General features: G+C 35.2%; 1 protein-coding gene and 1 long non-coding RNA gene across 6 annotated transcripts in view; one reads left to right on the forward strand and one right to left on the reverse strand.

Annotated features, from left to right (window-relative positions):
* The window catches only part of LOC117100513 (ankyrin repeat and MYND domain-containing protein 1-like), a 17,816-nt gene extending 2,480 nt beyond the window's left edge, over nt 1-15,336 (forward strand). For 2 of the 5 annotated variants that reach the window (XM_033240250.1, XM_033240247.1), the window contains exons 2-17: nt 491-797; nt 958-1,104; nt 1,426-1,933; nt 2,839-3,008; nt 3,584-4,212; nt 5,158-5,329; nt 5,915-6,046; nt 6,563-6,715; nt 7,311-7,418; nt 8,714-8,845; nt 9,236-9,343; nt 9,999-10,164; nt 10,373-10,586; nt 11,245-11,265; nt 12,465-12,619; nt 13,026-15,336. In XM_033240250.1, the coding sequence (XP_033096141.1) occupies nt 498-797; nt 958-1,104; nt 1,426-1,933; nt 2,839-3,008; nt 3,584-4,212; nt 5,158-5,329; nt 5,915-6,046; nt 6,563-6,715; nt 7,311-7,418; nt 8,714-8,845; nt 9,236-9,343; nt 9,999-10,164; nt 10,373-10,586; nt 11,245-11,265; nt 12,465-12,619; nt 13,026-13,372 (3,462 nt within the window). In that variant the 5' untranslated portion in view covers nt 491-497 and the 3' untranslated portion in view covers nt 13,373-15,336. The remainder of the gene's footprint in view (nt 1-490; nt 798-957; nt 1,105-1,425; nt 1,934-2,838; nt 3,009-3,583; nt 4,213-5,157; nt 5,330-5,914; nt 6,047-6,562; nt 6,716-7,310; nt 7,419-8,713; nt 8,846-9,235; nt 9,344-9,998; nt 10,165-10,372; nt 10,587-11,244; nt 11,266-12,464; nt 12,620-13,025) is intronic. The other 3 variants (XM_033240249.1, XM_033240246.1, XM_033240251.1) reach the window with 2 other exon arrangements.
* On the reverse strand, nt 5,187-15,907 carry LOC117100514. The gene is made up of 4 exons (XR_004444130.1): nt 15,805-15,907; nt 8,490-8,575; nt 5,898-6,034; nt 5,187-5,321 (listed from the first exon to the last, which is right to left on the reverse strand). It is a non-coding gene; the product is annotated as an uncharacterized LOC117100514 (long non-coding RNA).

Consider the following 15,907-nt stretch of genomic DNA (forward strand, 5'->3'; position numbering starts at 1 on the left):
ATATATATATATATATATGTATATATATATATGTATATATATATATATGTATATATATATATATGTGTGTGTGTGTATATATATAGTCTAGACTTATGTTATAAATGTATTTTTATTATGCCTTTATGTATTAATAATTATGCTATTATAAATATAGGCCTAATAGTTAATACATAAAAATGTACATCATCATTGAGGGGAGGCATATTTTGTTCCTTATAACAGTAGAAGCAACAATCATGAAAAAAACTAAGAAATTGTACATTTGTAATTGGCTATATGTAAATGAAAACTGTCATATCAGAGAGTTAAAGCTCTTAGTACACAAAATACTGTGTAAACAAATAGGCCTTTTACAGGCTAAATATCACTCCTTTTGTTAAATACCAGATTGTGCTTCTAGTATACACTTGAAACAGTCAATGATCTCCTCCAATTCATTATTTTTTTTGTTTGGCAATTATTCTAAATTTGTCTTCTTCATCCAAAGCAGAATAATGCCTTCAACATTGGAGTTCTACACATTTGCTCGTCTGAAGTCCGCTAAGCAGGAAACTAGAAGCGATCACTGCAACTACAAGAGTGGTGCATCATTCTCAGGCAGACTAAAAGACAACAAGCGGACAGGGGTCGGAATCTTTCTATGGCCATCTGGGGACAAGTACGAGGGAGAGTACCTCGATAATGAACGTCATGGGAAGGGCAAACAGGGATGGAGTGATGGGTCATTCTATGAGGGAGATTTTGTAATGGACACCCGGCATGGAGAAGGTTACCATAAGTGGGCTAATGGGGAGGTAAATTGAACTTAATATCATTTAGTGAAAATATAATATAGAATCTTTAAATAGATTTTTAGTTGAATGCATAACTTTTAAAAGTTACTCTCTGTGTTGACCTAAAAATATATTTTTAATAAAACTAAGCTTTCAATTGAAAATTAACATTCATTTTCAGAGTTATGAAGGCTCATACTTTAAAGATCATCGTCATGGCAATGGAACATATACATGGCCAGGAGATTTAAAATTTGAAGGAAAGTTTTATATGGATAAAAAAGAAGGATATGGAATATTTACTTTTCCAAATGGAAGTGTTTTCAAGGTAAGCTACATTTATTATTTGCATCAATAATGAATTAATGCAAATTGATTCCTTTAATTTTCTTTAATACCCACAACCCCTGTACACTCTTTCTTTATCAGCGTGATGCAGTACACTTTGTAAAGTTCTAACAATTTCACCATCAAGTAGTTTCCTGATTGTTAATTTTTTTTTTGGTCATGAATTTGCTTGTTTATCTCACACTGTTGTCATTGTTTATTGTTTGTAAGGCAGCTTTGTCTGCATGATACCAACCATTTCTAAAAACTTTTTAAAAAGAAATTCTCCCTTTATTTTAGTTTTCTCCAAATTGCTTTCCAGGGCCTTTATAAAGAAGATGAACGTGAGGGACCAGGCATTATGACATACACAGACAAGACAGAGGAGATTGGGCTTTGGCAGAAAGAAAGACTAATAAAACTCACAAGTCAGATAGAGGGAGCTTTTAGCATGAAGGACCACCCTGAGTTTGATTACATTCCTGATGAAAATATGGTAACAGTTACTCAAGCAGATGAGAATCCTCAAAAGAACCATCATTTTAATTCTGGTGTTGATTTGAATGCTGTGATGGCACAGTTTTCAGATACAAGCCTTATGGCAAACTTAGAAGACGACATTCTAATAACGCAACCAGAAAGTGTTGATATGCGCACATTGCAATATGATAAGGAAGAATATGATGTAGCATTTTTTGGTGAATCTCAGACTGATGATGATCGGAAGTCATTTATCGCCGTCAATAACACACCTAGTCTTATTAATATGCTCAAGCATGTCCAGAAGCATAAGAGGCAGGAGTTATTTTCAGTTCAAGAGATCATGCAGGGTAGGTAGTTAATCAGTGGTATCCAAACATGAATGCAGGGTAGGTAGTTAATCAGTGGTATCCAAACATCATGCAGGGTAGGTAGTTAATCAGTGGTATCCAAACATCATGCAGGGTAGGTAGTTAATCAGTGGTATCCAAACATCATGCAGGGTAGGTAGTTAATCAGTGGTATCCAAACATGAATGCAGGGTAGGTAGTTAATCAGTGGTATCCAAACATGAATTCATTTTGTTCTCACACTAGAAGCACTAAAATTAGTGTCTATAGATGCCATTCCTATAAATTCATGATAGATTTTTGAGCCCAAAATTTGTTTAAAATGAAAAAAAAAAAAAAATATTGATCTCTCTTCCAATTGATATTATCATAAAAAAAGGTGTTATAATCCTCTTTTAACTGTATAATAGGTTTACTAAACGTATTCAGGAAGATGATCTTACCAAACACAATTTTGCCATATTTACACAGTCTTACAATGATAACCAAATAGTAATAATTATTAAATGAACAATTAAAATAAATAAATATTATTAATGTGGCAATTTCAAACAAGAACAATCAAATGAGCGGAGATTATAGAGTGGGGAGTAAATAAGATAAGATAAACATTGACATAACAGAAGAATATTCATTAAAAATAGAATAATTGAATAGTCATTGTTTAAGCACTCTCAACACTGTCAAATTTGTGATGTGACCATATATGGGGATAATGATATCATATTACACCCAAGTATGGGTATATCACATTGTCACATAAAATTTGGTCAGGGCTTAAAAGATTGAATATCAATAATGCACAATATCCTTAAATTTTAATCTAACACAGGCTATAAAGATTTTTAAGTAAATGATTAATTTAATATCATTCATAATCATTGCTACTGGTATTATATCTACAGGTAAAAGAGAAAATAGCAGTTGTAAAGGCCCAATAGAAATTGCTTCCAAAACCCTCATCCTTTCTGCAGCGTCGGGAGATTATGCAAAGGTGAATGCTCTATTGCAAAGCAACGAAGCAAATGTGAATGTGGCAGATAAAAATGGTCACCATGGTCTCATTGCGGCAGCGGTAATCTTATATTTTGTTTTTTGCTGTATATGTTTGCATGTATCCTCAATTTTCCTTACATAAAACCAGATATTCATATAATAATAGTAATAAAGCAGATGTACACTATCAGATTTTATGTCACTTAAAAAACAGTAACAGATCCAGAAGGCAATGAGAGGGCACTCGTAACCTTGTTAACAGCTAACAAATCTAACAAAACACGAATATCAGTATCACTAGATAAAAGATTGAATTTTGGGACTTCCAAGGCGCTAACTACTGAACCCCAACTCTAGCGAAGGGACACCACTCCCAAAACATCCCCCTTTGACCATAGGTCCCCGGCCCAAATGAAGCTTCACGCTATCCTTGCAAAAAACATCCTTGGTTATCCCCTGATACATTGCCTGATCAAACAATTATGTGTGTATTAAGACACACCTGACCTGTGAACAAGGCTTGTACAGGTCGATGTTCTATTTTCTCAGACATGTCTGATCAAACATAGATTATTAAGTTTATCAGACACACATATAGTGTGTGCCCAGCTTTATTCTACTGACAGATCTTGCATTTACTTTTTCTATTTTTAGGTAAATATGCATTGTGACATCATAAACTGTTTGTTAGACAATGGTGCTGATGTCAATAAATTGAATGATGAAGGAGTTTCAGCATTAGCTGCATGCCATGTGTTCTTCTACCCTTCTGAGTCCTTTCAGTACAACATCGCTGAGCGATATCTTCCAAAGCCAGAGGATGTGGTGGAACATGAAAGAATGATCATGGACCTTACAAACTCAAGTGCTACACCTGGCAATCTCACAAGAAGTGAATTTACAAACCAGACTCCAGGTCCAGCTGAAGATGACTTTGGTGAAGCAGAAATTGTACAGCCTGTTGAAGATGATGATGGTGATGATTTCCTGGAGGAAGAGTTGCCAGAGGAGCTCATGGACCCTTCTGGCTCTGTTGGTAGTAGAACTCCTGATGATCTTGAAACTATTGCTCATCCTAATAAGATTCGAGGTACAGAACTAAATGAGTTTAGCTCTAATAAGAGCCTAGTAAATTACAGTATTGAGGTTAAAGATGACTTTGTAGAACGTAGCGCTACAGTAATGAGTGGCAACCCAAAGATTGTGGCAGGAAGAACGTCTAAGTGTGCTGCCAAGGAGCCAGATATGGACCCGGCAAGATTATTAGCAATTTCCAAAGCAGAGTAAGAGTAACATGATTGATAAAATTTAAATAGAAATAAAATTATTACCACAAGGTTTAAATACTGTACTATTATATAATATCCAAAAATTAAACATCCTAAGACATAAAAATTATAACTTAGTCCCAAAGGTATAATTTATTCTACTATAATATTTTTTTATTTTTTTTATTTATTCAATTTCCAGGTAACATACAAAAATACAAACAAACAGTGGAGCACCCCGTGGATTGCCGAAAGTACATAAGTACTATCAGGCGGCTCTCCAATGCAACACCATTACACAAACATCTTATACACATCTAGATGTGTATAAGAGACAGGTCCAAGACTAACCTACAGTAAGCCTAACTATGAAAGGAGGTAGGCCTAGGGCCTAGCCTTCATCTGGGCTAGGTAGGTCTGGCATGTACCTGAAGGCATATTGGTAGTGGTACTACAGTACCTAGGGGCGGAGGTCTATTTTGATGAACTTTGCTACATACTCCGTCCAATTATGCAGTTATAAATACTGTTATATTTCCATGCAGAAAGAAAAATATTTGCAGTACCATATTTTAATATCATACACATTAAAAAAGAATATTGTTTTTCTGTATTTGTTGACACATCAAATATTTTAATCAACAATGTTATAAAATAAGGAATTTACAAGAGTAGCAAATATATTTTTTTAATATTGCATAAAATAATTAATTATGTTTATTATGATAGTTTAACAATAAATTACTTTTGGCTTCGAAACATAATCACGTCCAAACATAATTAACCACTGCTAATAGTATACTGTAGTTGTATCAGATGCAGCTGTAAGGCTTGTGCTTCCCAAAGACAGGGCGTGAGCAGTGGCAGCACCAGCTTTTCAATGTATCCTTGCCCCATATCACCTGAGACTGTAGTATAAGTGCACTACCATATCTTACCTAAATTCACTATTGTTTTCAGGCATTCTGTAATGGAATCAACAATCCGTCTGCTTTTGAAACGTGGAGCTGATCCAAATGCATCAAGAGTGCCGATGGCAGTGCTCTTCTTTGCCATCAAAGCAGCAGATGTAGGTGCTGTAAAGATACTGCTGGAGAAGGGAGCTTCCACAGAGACTCGATTGTCTGCAAAGGTAAGTTGTTTGGTGTGATGACCAATGTTTAATCTGGCAGATTAATTTTAGTTACACACACTGAGATGCAGTACTACAGTCCATGACCAGGTGTATCCTGGTACTAATGAAGCATTACTTTTAAACAAGGTGAATATATTTTCAAATTCAGCATTTTCAGCTGTTTAAAATGAAGTAATTGAAACAAAAAAGTTACATCATTCTTGTTTGTTAGCTTTCCACAGTGGCGGATCCAGGAATTTGAAATAGAGGGGGGCCCAGTGGGGATTGGAGAGTGTAGACCACCTCAGCCCCACCATGGTTGGGACTGAGGTAAGAATATTTATGATAATGGCACCTGATGATGGCCGGAAATGTCTCTCTCAGAGCTAAACTTGATTAAAATTTCAATTTTTTCTCAATTTTTAAAATAATTTTAAACATTTAAGGGGCCCTAGGCTGACTTGTCCCCCTCCCTTGAATCCGCCACTAGTGCATTGTTCAATAATATATTAAATGAATGATTGTGAGTTCTGTGAGTTCTGTGTGTCGTTAAAAGTATAAATGTTTGAACTAATTATAGGCTAACCTATTTCTCTTCTACAGAAAGAAGGCCTGAGCCCACTGCACATTTCATCTGCTATCAGAGGTAAAGCCGGTGTGGACATCACACGGTTACTACTTGAAGCAGGAGCTGAGCCCAATGTCCGGGCATATGATCATGACCTAGAAGATGAGGTAATTTGAGTTGTAAACAAATTTCTTGGTACTTGAAAATGATTTATTGACGATTAATAATTATAAAAAATATTGATGACCAAAAGCCCATCTGACCTGAAGTCTTTAAAATCTATGTTTGGCTTATTTTCTGGTGCAAATATTATTTAAGGAGGCGGCGAGAATATTTGTATGATGTTTCTGGAGGTCACTTTTCAAGCTTTAATTGCTTATCTTACTTATTATCTTAAAAATTTTATTTAATTTTGGGTTTCATTTCTGCTGGTACTATTTGTATACAAAAATGTATAGTTTGAGTGAACCCCTATAATTATAAATTTAAGGCTCATAATTATATATATAAAAAAAAAACTACAGCATTTTGATAAATTCATATTTTTTCACAGTCCTAAAGGTAACAAAAACCACCTGAAAAAGCCACAGTAGTCAGAAAGGCTTCTGTGGTGTATTAAATATATTCCATAGTCCTAACACGATGTTCCTGTCATTATTTAGTATAATTTTTTTCTATTAAAGGATGGGGAATTCAACCCAGTAAGCCCTACCAAATTGAAACCAGGCCTAGACAGCAGTGTGCTAGCTCTGTCAATGGAACTGCAGGCCTTGGGAGAAGAGAAAGGTGGTCGAACCCCCCTCCACATTGCATGCCAGAGAGATGATGATAACAAGGTTTGTATTCACCAGTAAATATTCAGTTTAACACAGTTCACAAATATTTCAATTATCAGCTTGTTTTTCTACATAGGTTATTTTCTGAGCACGTAAATTTCAATATGTCACTCCTTTCTATCATAAGCCCCACTGGCATCAACGTGTACAGTTTAAATTCTTTTAGGTAATGAATTAAAAATGCTTCCAAAATATGTTCAAGACTTCATTTTCATTTGTCAACCTACAATCCTATTTTACGATTTTCATCCAACAAATTAATAAAGACTTCATTCTTGCTGCACTGTATCTTTGGAACAAACTCCTCGTGAAGTTAGACAGGCTCCCTAGTTAAAAAATATTTAAGTCGGCTGCCAAAACACATATTTTCAATAATTCTTACACTGATTAAGTGCTGTGAGATCCTGCAGATGCATTGTGTATGTGTTTATAACACCTGTGTAATGAGTGCTGTATAAATGTTCATATTATCATCATCATCCTCATCATCACCGTCACCTTGAAAGTAATTTTTTGTAAATATTTATCTTATAGTGACCATAGTCATCTGTTGCAGACTGTTACATGTAAATAAAATCTATAATTTATATTTCAGCTTGCACAACAAGTTGTTAATCTTCTTTTGTTGCATGGCGCCAATCCCAATGTACTATGTAGAGGGCAGTCTCCATTATCACTAGCGATTGCATACGGTAATGACTTGGTAAGTTCTAAATATAATATTGGTAATACAACACTACTAATAATGTTATAGTATGCCTTATTATATTTTATTGATAGATAAAGTATAGTTATATATTTTTATATTTTTAAAGAGGGCCCCTAGACTTCAGCTGGCTTTTGGGTTCTTGTTGAAATTATTTAAAAAAATAAACATTTTCACTTTAATTGATTAATATAAATTTAAAATGCATGTAAATAACTGGCACAATATACTGGTTGCTGTCTTTCTTAAAAGAATAAATGTTCAATAGGACAGAATTCAAAACAACTTATTACTTTTTTTAACTATGAAAATGAACCTTTCCTCTAAGCCCCGCCCTGGGATATTGTTTCTAAAGTCCCACAAACTGACAGCATGAACGTACAGGTTGACATGTGTTTGTGAAATCCCATATTCCTGACCCTTTTTTTATTGTCAGTATAGATTTACACTCGTGCAAGTTTCACCGTGTAGCCAATTTAAATTGTCTATGCTAAGAAGAAGGCAACAATATTATTTAAACTATAATTGATGAGAAAATATTTTTTAAAATTTAAATATAAATCTAATAACTTACTTGTTTACTTACGCTACAAATCTGCAAATTCCAGAGTAGAGGCTACGCTATGTCTGTAAGCCCGGCTTGAAAATAATATCACTTTCTATTATACAATTTAGCAAATTTAATATAAAATGTTGCTGTTACACATAATAAAGTATATTTTCAATATAGTCTAAGGGTGGACATGTTTCTACTAAAAAATGTAAATGTTTCTCTAATCGTTGATTGATCATGGAGAGGTATATTAAGTGCACCACAAGAAATTGTGTTTAGCTTGCTGGACACAGAAAGTGGTGGCGCCAGGAGGGAGCAGGGGAAATCCCCCTTCCCTGTCAGACAGATCTGGACCCCCCTGTCGTCTGACGCCACGACTAGGTCATTGGAGTAAAAGTATATAATATAATAACTTGCTTATCCGAACATATTTTTTTATTGCTAATCCCTAATATTGTGGTCTTAAAGCACAATGTTGACCATACTAAGCCAAAAATATCTCCCCTGAACCTTACCTGGGATTCTTTATTCGTTCAGACCCCTCTGTCGCAAATGTCGAACCACTTGTCGGCAAATTTCTGGCACCACTGCTGGACACAAACTAGACTCATTGACGATAAAAAAAAAAGGGAAAAAAAATCAGTTTTCATGGATTCTGTTTTTACTGTAGTTTTTTCTTAGGTAGTAGAAACACACCCCTTGGTTGCATGTATTGATGGAATTTTTTTTATCTGGCTAGGCCATTGATGAGTTGCTGGCTTTCTCTGCTAACCCCAGCCTTCCTCTTGGACAAAGTATTGGCTCTGCACTGTGTGTGTCTTCCAATACAGTATTTGAATTCAGAAGGTCACCTCAGGACAGGATCAATCTGGTAGGAATGTATTGCTTTGTGGCTTCTGCATTCACCCTGTAATATCCAACATTACAGTACAACCCCTTTTAAGGGAAAACATTAGGGGCCAAAAAAAGTGTCCCCTGAATAGGAGTTGACCATAGTGTTAAAAGAAATGTCATTTGCAGCCAAAAAAGTGTCACTCTTAATAGGGGAATAGAGGTGTCCCCTTAGTAGGGGTGTGTCAATTCTAGGTGTTCTACTTATTGTTATTAAATCATCATCTTCATCATCAAAGACTTTGTCGTCTCCGTCTCCTCCACCGACGGCAATGTTGTTTTGCTATTTTTATTAATCATGCACAATGCACTCATATAATGTATTACTAAAATATTTTTAATATTTGCTTGTTATTACTGATATCTATAGATTTCAAAGTTGGTGAAGGCCGGTGCAAACATCTTAGCCCCTGTAGCAGTTGGAGCTAAAAAGCTGATGGGCACAGCAGTAGACTATGCTTATTGGGCCTTCAACCAGGTACAGTAATTCACATAACAGTCAGTGTTAAAGCTGGGCTAGTACACTGCTGATGGCTTGCACACCATTTGTCAGTCTTGTTCATTTCTAAAAACTATACATCGGGTGCATCTTGTGCTTTGATCTGGAATTGTTTAAAGCCGATGTATTGTGTGACCAGCTTTTGATGATAAACAGATTTTTCCACAAAACAAAACATATTCTCAGTTAGCTGGCTGGCTGTAGCCTCATATAGTATGAGAAGTGTGACACTTGTTTTGCTAGATATTGCTATCGTTGTAATGTATGAAATGCCAAAGTCACTCCTGTTTGTGTTTCATAACAAAGACACCTATCCTTGGTTGAACACTACAAGTGAGCAAGATTTATAAGTTCATATCAGAAAATTAATATTGACAATGCAAAGAATTTCAAAGTCGTCAGGATAAACATTTTATATACTGTACAATATTTTTTAAATAATAATAAATTAAATTATACATGACTGAAACAATTATTTATTCACAAATTAAATATTACATAATTTACATTTTCATGCTTTATACATGTACATTATAATTGTAAAATTAAAAACCATGGTATTAAATTAATACCATGTGCTTACAGTAGATTATCCATTACAAAACTGATGTTTCGGTATTATTTTATGTTGCAGGATAGACGTATCGCGCATATGCCATACCACGCCCTCACTCACACCGAGCGGGACACTTACAATGCACGCCGAAGACTCCTAGCTTATCTTGGTGACATCTTGCGTGAAGCATCTGTTCGTAAAGAGAAGGAGCGTCTTGTGTTGAATGAGAGGGATGGATTAAGAAGTAAGTGTTAGATTTTGATTTATTTTTTTCCTACGTTTACCTTTGCCTTTAATAAAATACTAGTGAAAACTTTGAACGGCCCAAGAAGTTTTGCAAAATATCTGACCTCAGTCTTGTTGAGTGTAACATACAGATACAGAAACATTTTAATTTGTTTTTGCAATTGTTTAGCCTAAACAAAGTGATCATTTTTATTCATAACTTATAGGTGTCAGTCCAAGTCATGGTTTTCTCTACACTGGAGCCGGTGCTCAGCCTACCGGAGATCGTAGGCCTAGTGGAAAGTACACCAGCAATCGCATCAGCCCAGTCAAAGGCTATGAAGGTGAACCAGGCCGACAAGTTGCATTTCGTACAATGACCAAAGATAATGTTGGGTGTGAGCAGCCCTTAGTGGATAGAGATGAGGAAGTGATCATAAGGTAAGTGAGGATCAAGGAACTTTTATATTAAAATTAAATTAAATTAAATTAAATTAATTAAATTATACCATTACTCTTGGGGATCATTACCAGGGGGAAAACACGGTTATCTACATGGGAGATTAAACCTAGCTATTAAAATGTTCTTGATTGATTTCAGGAGAGAAAGAACAATTCTGTGTCATAATATAAGTACCCTTACATTTTCAAGGGCAAATACTGTAAATACATGTCAATATAAAATGTTATTGTCCTATATATGAAGTGTTTGCCAAAACTATAAATCATTTTAATGCGTTATGATGAGAAATATACACATGACCCTGCATTGTGTACAGCCCAGTTGTCCCAGCTCAGATGTATGTGAAACAAGTTTATTTTCATACAGTGCAGTGTTAGGTTATGTGTAGAGTAGGTTTTTGGAATGTCTTGTTTTAAATTAGCAATCCAAATTGTTGAAAATTCAATTTATATGATCTGTGTATTCTAATGATGCATATAATGAACTTTTTTATTTTTCTAATTAATATTGTTTTTTTGCAAAGGGCCCCTTTAAGTGAGCATTGCTATCAGGGTCACCCTCATTAAATAAAATTGAATAATGTTACTGGTTGTAACATTTACATATGTGATTGTTGATCATTTAAATCTATGCTAGTCAAAGGAAATTTAAATCAAGGTATTATTTTTAAGTTGTGCAGTGCTTTGAATTATAACTCTAATTTTTTTTAATTTTTCATAAACCATGAAAATGCATTTGTCACAGAAAGTGGCGATAATAATAACAAGCACTTTCCTACTCCTGTAAATCTTTTGCAATACTGAAAAAAAATTACTGGCCCATAGATAATATTACAAGTAGTTGGCGTATATACACAGATCCTATGATCAGTAGTGCATACTAGCTGCAGGTAAAGCAGCTAGCCTGGTTCTCACCAGAGCCCTAGTATCCGAACCGGAGCTAACCGTTAGCGCTAACCGTTAGCACCTGCGTGAGAACACCCGATCGGTTATCGCTAATTGTTAGCGGTATCCGGATACCGCTAACAGTTAGCAAGCACTATTGGTTAGCAAGTTGAGTGCATTTTTATCATCAACCAATCACACATACGCGTTTACAATTTCCAGTTTTTTTAATTGGCCAGTGATTTGATCATCATATTTTTGGTATCCGGATCTGGATTTTCTCGTATGGATGCACGGCAGCTAATGGTTAGCAGGATCCGGATCCTGCCAACTGTTAGCAGCCGTGTGAGAACATAGCCTGAATGTATTTGCATGCTCTGTAGGGACACTTAACATCTAGGTAAACTTCAAATGCCCCATTTAGAGGAACTAGTAAACTTAATTAATCTTGAATTACATGAAATGATATGGACACTGTCCAGTGGGGTACAATCCAAGGACCATGTATAGAGAGATTCTGCAGTGTTTGTGTGTACTTGTTGCTTTGTATTTACAAATAGTTTGTTCCTAACCTTGCAGTGTTATTTTAATAATATACATAATTTTTTTTTTTTTTTTTTTTGCTGTTATTATTTAAGCTAATAATTATGTAAAAATTGTTAACCAGGATTTTTCTCACAGATAAAAATGAACCTGTAGGCTCTCTAGGCATCACACTTTATGTGATAAAGCATGCTGGGTTGTAGTCTGGCACAGTTTAAATAACAATAAAGTAAAAACATGCCATTTACAAAACAAATATAAGCACATGATTCTCAACAAAACTGAGCCTAATTATGGAGTAGTTTTTAGTTGTAAGAAAAAAATCCTATCACTTGGCATCTCTTAAACCCAGAATTTTTAATTGGAAGGCAAAAGCATCTTAAGTCATTCTCATCATATAATTGTTTAAGCACCCTCTATTGTTAACAGGAAGCCGTTGTTCAAGTACTGCTATGAGTGTGGTCGATCCCTTGGAGTGCGACTGTCTGCATGCACACGCTGTAAGGAAGTTTACTACTGCAGCAAGGCATGCAAGATTAAAGCGTGGAATGCAAGGCATAAAGAGGAATGTATCAGAGTTGGGGGTATGCCATTTCTAATAATTATAATTATAAAGTCAGTTGTGACATCATCACTGTTAATATTCCCAATCCTATTTTCCTATCCCAAACAGTGTACTAATTTTTTTCTAGTGCACAGTTTTTGCTTGACCTTTTTTCATTCATTAATCTAACATTCATATAATAATTTCCATTAGTATATGATACACAACTATACTAATTGCTTATTATGACGATGATAATAACGATATTGTTAATATTAATCATCATAGCGATAATAGATATGAACATAAAAGATGCATATTATTGTGAAATATTATTTATGTACCACAGCTCATTTACTCCTTGTAGTTATTATTTTACTTTGTGCTGGATGATCACTCATTATTATTATTATTATTATTATTACAGTATTGTGTTATCTCCAAAGGTCGTAGTAGAAGTCCAAGTCCAACAAGTAAAGCAGCAAGGAGGTCAATGGCCAACTCTTCAGACAGTTTGGCAACTGGTGGGGGTGATAGTGGAGCAGGCTCATCAAAACATCCTGGTGGTGGTAGAGGTGGTGGTGGTGGTGGTAGCAGAGGCAAAACAACTAAAGGCCAAATGATTAACCATAGAGGTCAAGGTGATAGTGTGAAAGGAAAATCTGGCATCAATGGTCTTGTAAAAAATAATAGACTTGTTGGTAAAAAAGGTGGTTATGGACTGAGAGGGATGACCTCTGACACTGACAGTCCTGCGAATAGCGACATCACAGAAAACTACAGTTTTAATTGAAGCAGTAATGATGAAGTTTTTTAGTATTAATATATTTAAAACCCTATCCTCAGCATGCCCTGTTGATTGTGAATGCAATGCTCTCATATGTCTAGACTGATTATGTATGCATGTAATGAAGACCACTTAAACTTGGCAATAACCTACCAAATTTTGTCCATCAGACTCAATGTTGATTGGACAAAATCTGATAAAGTAGAGAATTTCCAACTTGTAACAGACATGAGTTGATCAGAGGTATGCCTGAAACATGAAAGCATCGACTTTGAGGTCTGATGATTGGTCTGACATATAAAACTGACTTAAGCATGTACTTGTTTAGTAAGTCTGAAGCTGTGTTCACATTGGATTAATGTTACTTACCAAAAAGTCCAATGTGTACCGCCTGCATAAATGTTGTCCTTTGTACAATTACTGAAGTAACCTTTGCTCAATACTAACAGTGCGACTAGTAAATATTTGAGCATATGATACTGCATGTCATCAATAAACTTGATATAGTTGAGTATCCATGATAGTGTAGGAGTTGGTGTGAACACCAAATATAACACACACGGGCGGAGCCAGAAATGTCCAAAATGGGGGGCCAAAAGTTGGGCAGATCGAGACAACACAGTCATAGGGGGTCCAGAAATGTTTGTGTTCTAGACGCCCGAACATAACATTTGAGGAATTCTGGGCTATCTGGGATAGCCCATTCTGGGAGCCGGAACTGGGATGCCCCCCCCCCCATAAAAAAAATCCGCCCCTGACCCACAAAGACTTGTTTCGACTGGGGTCCTTTTGAAGGTGAATAGCTCTCTGTGGTTTATTGAAAATCCAAGTGCAAACAGCGGTACATTTTCACCAAGGTTAAGTTACCCTTCATCTTGGATAATGTTAATCTAATGGGAACTCGTCTTAGACAAAAATCTGATAGTGTGGTGGCATTAGATAACAAATATGATTTTAGTATGCGAATAGTGTAGAATTATGTGAAGCTGCATTGCATATATGTAGAACTCTAATGATCAATCATGTGTGTGAAATATAGTGTCTGCCAAAACTCAAAGTAATTAGAATATTGAATGATATATTTTGAAAAATCATTGAAGAACATTTTTTTGTATCTCTAATGAGCAATAATGCAGCCTTTTGTTTCCTTTTAAAATGTAGAGCTATTATTGTATGCAATTTCAATGTGTTTGCGTCAGGAAAGTCATAGGAGTGATGTTGCCCTACCCTCGTGTTATCGTACTGAATAAAACTTGCATTTGAAAGTGATTCAGGTAGTTAGTACACTCACGCCCTGAAAATTACCAGCCTGGTGTCATAACAACTAGACCACTGAAATTGCGCTTAGTGACTTTTGTTGAATCCGGTCCCCAAGTAGCAGCATGTACTGTATATGCTATTTCGATGCATGTTTGCATACGATAACACATCGGTTAGGGCAAAGCATCCTACAATATTACTGTATGGTTATGGATAGTGGATCATGAAGTAGTAAGTTTCTCTATTTTAATTGAACTTTGACAGGGGGATGACCTCCACCTCAAGTTTTCAACACAACAAATACCTTGACTGTTTTAAATAATTATTTTGCTATATTTTATATAAGGGTTTACATGATGAATAATGATCGTATCTTCCACACATTGTAACAATTATATTGTTATATGTATTTATGTACCTTATAATTTCAAAAGCTTCCAATGATTTTAGACTAACTTTCTTTTAAAAATATTAATATACATATATATAATTTTACATAAATATATTTATAATGATTCGGTTTCAACTTACTAGATCAGTCGTAAATGTAAGTACAGTTTTTGTGCATTATTCTGTCATCAAATGTGTAATGTATAACTTAAAGTTCTTTGTAAAAACTGTCAGAAGTCACTTATTGTTTCTATAGTTATAGTAAGGCTACTGATGGAGTGAATAATAACAATTGAACACGATATGAAGATTTATCTCAATTCAATTTATTTCACTTGCTTTGTCTTAACTTACTGTACATTATAGCAAATGGCGACACCGACCGTAAGCCGCAGCTTGTAAGTTATAGCACGCTTGAGAACTTAATTACACTTATAAAAGAAAAAGATTCAACACAGGACGACTTGGAGACCATTTTGGAAAACATACTAGTTATTCAACACGAGTGTACTTAAGTATGCTTTGAATGTGTGATTAAACTAACTTTTTTTTAATAGCTAATGTTGTAGGGTAATACCTGACTACTGTATAGAGGGCTTTTAATATATTGTAACGAATCTCCTTCGTCTGTCAGGATAATTAGGCCTATTTATGAGCGTCAGGGTTCGGCGGCGGTTGTACACCACCGACTTCACTAAACTAATCAAATAATACAGACACAATTTGAATTCACGATCCACGTGAGGCAAGTCAGTTTTTATTTCCAAAGCAACTATTCTAGTACTCACCCTTCATAGGGTCGTAGTATTCGTAAAGTAAACGTGCAACCTTGATGTAACAATGGAAGATCAATATTAACGGGAGTCTCTTCAGTACCGTATTCGTTTCAGG

The sequence above is a fragment of the Anneissia japonica genome, unplaced genomic scaffold, assembly GCF_011630105.1.
Source record: "Anneissia japonica isolate Jap-2015-1 unplaced genomic scaffold, ASM1163010v1 scaffold685_len2926416_cov193, whole genome shotgun sequence".
In the NCBI taxonomy this organism is placed as follows: Eukaryota; Metazoa; Echinodermata; class Crinoidea; order Comatulida; family Comatulidae; genus Anneissia; species Anneissia japonica.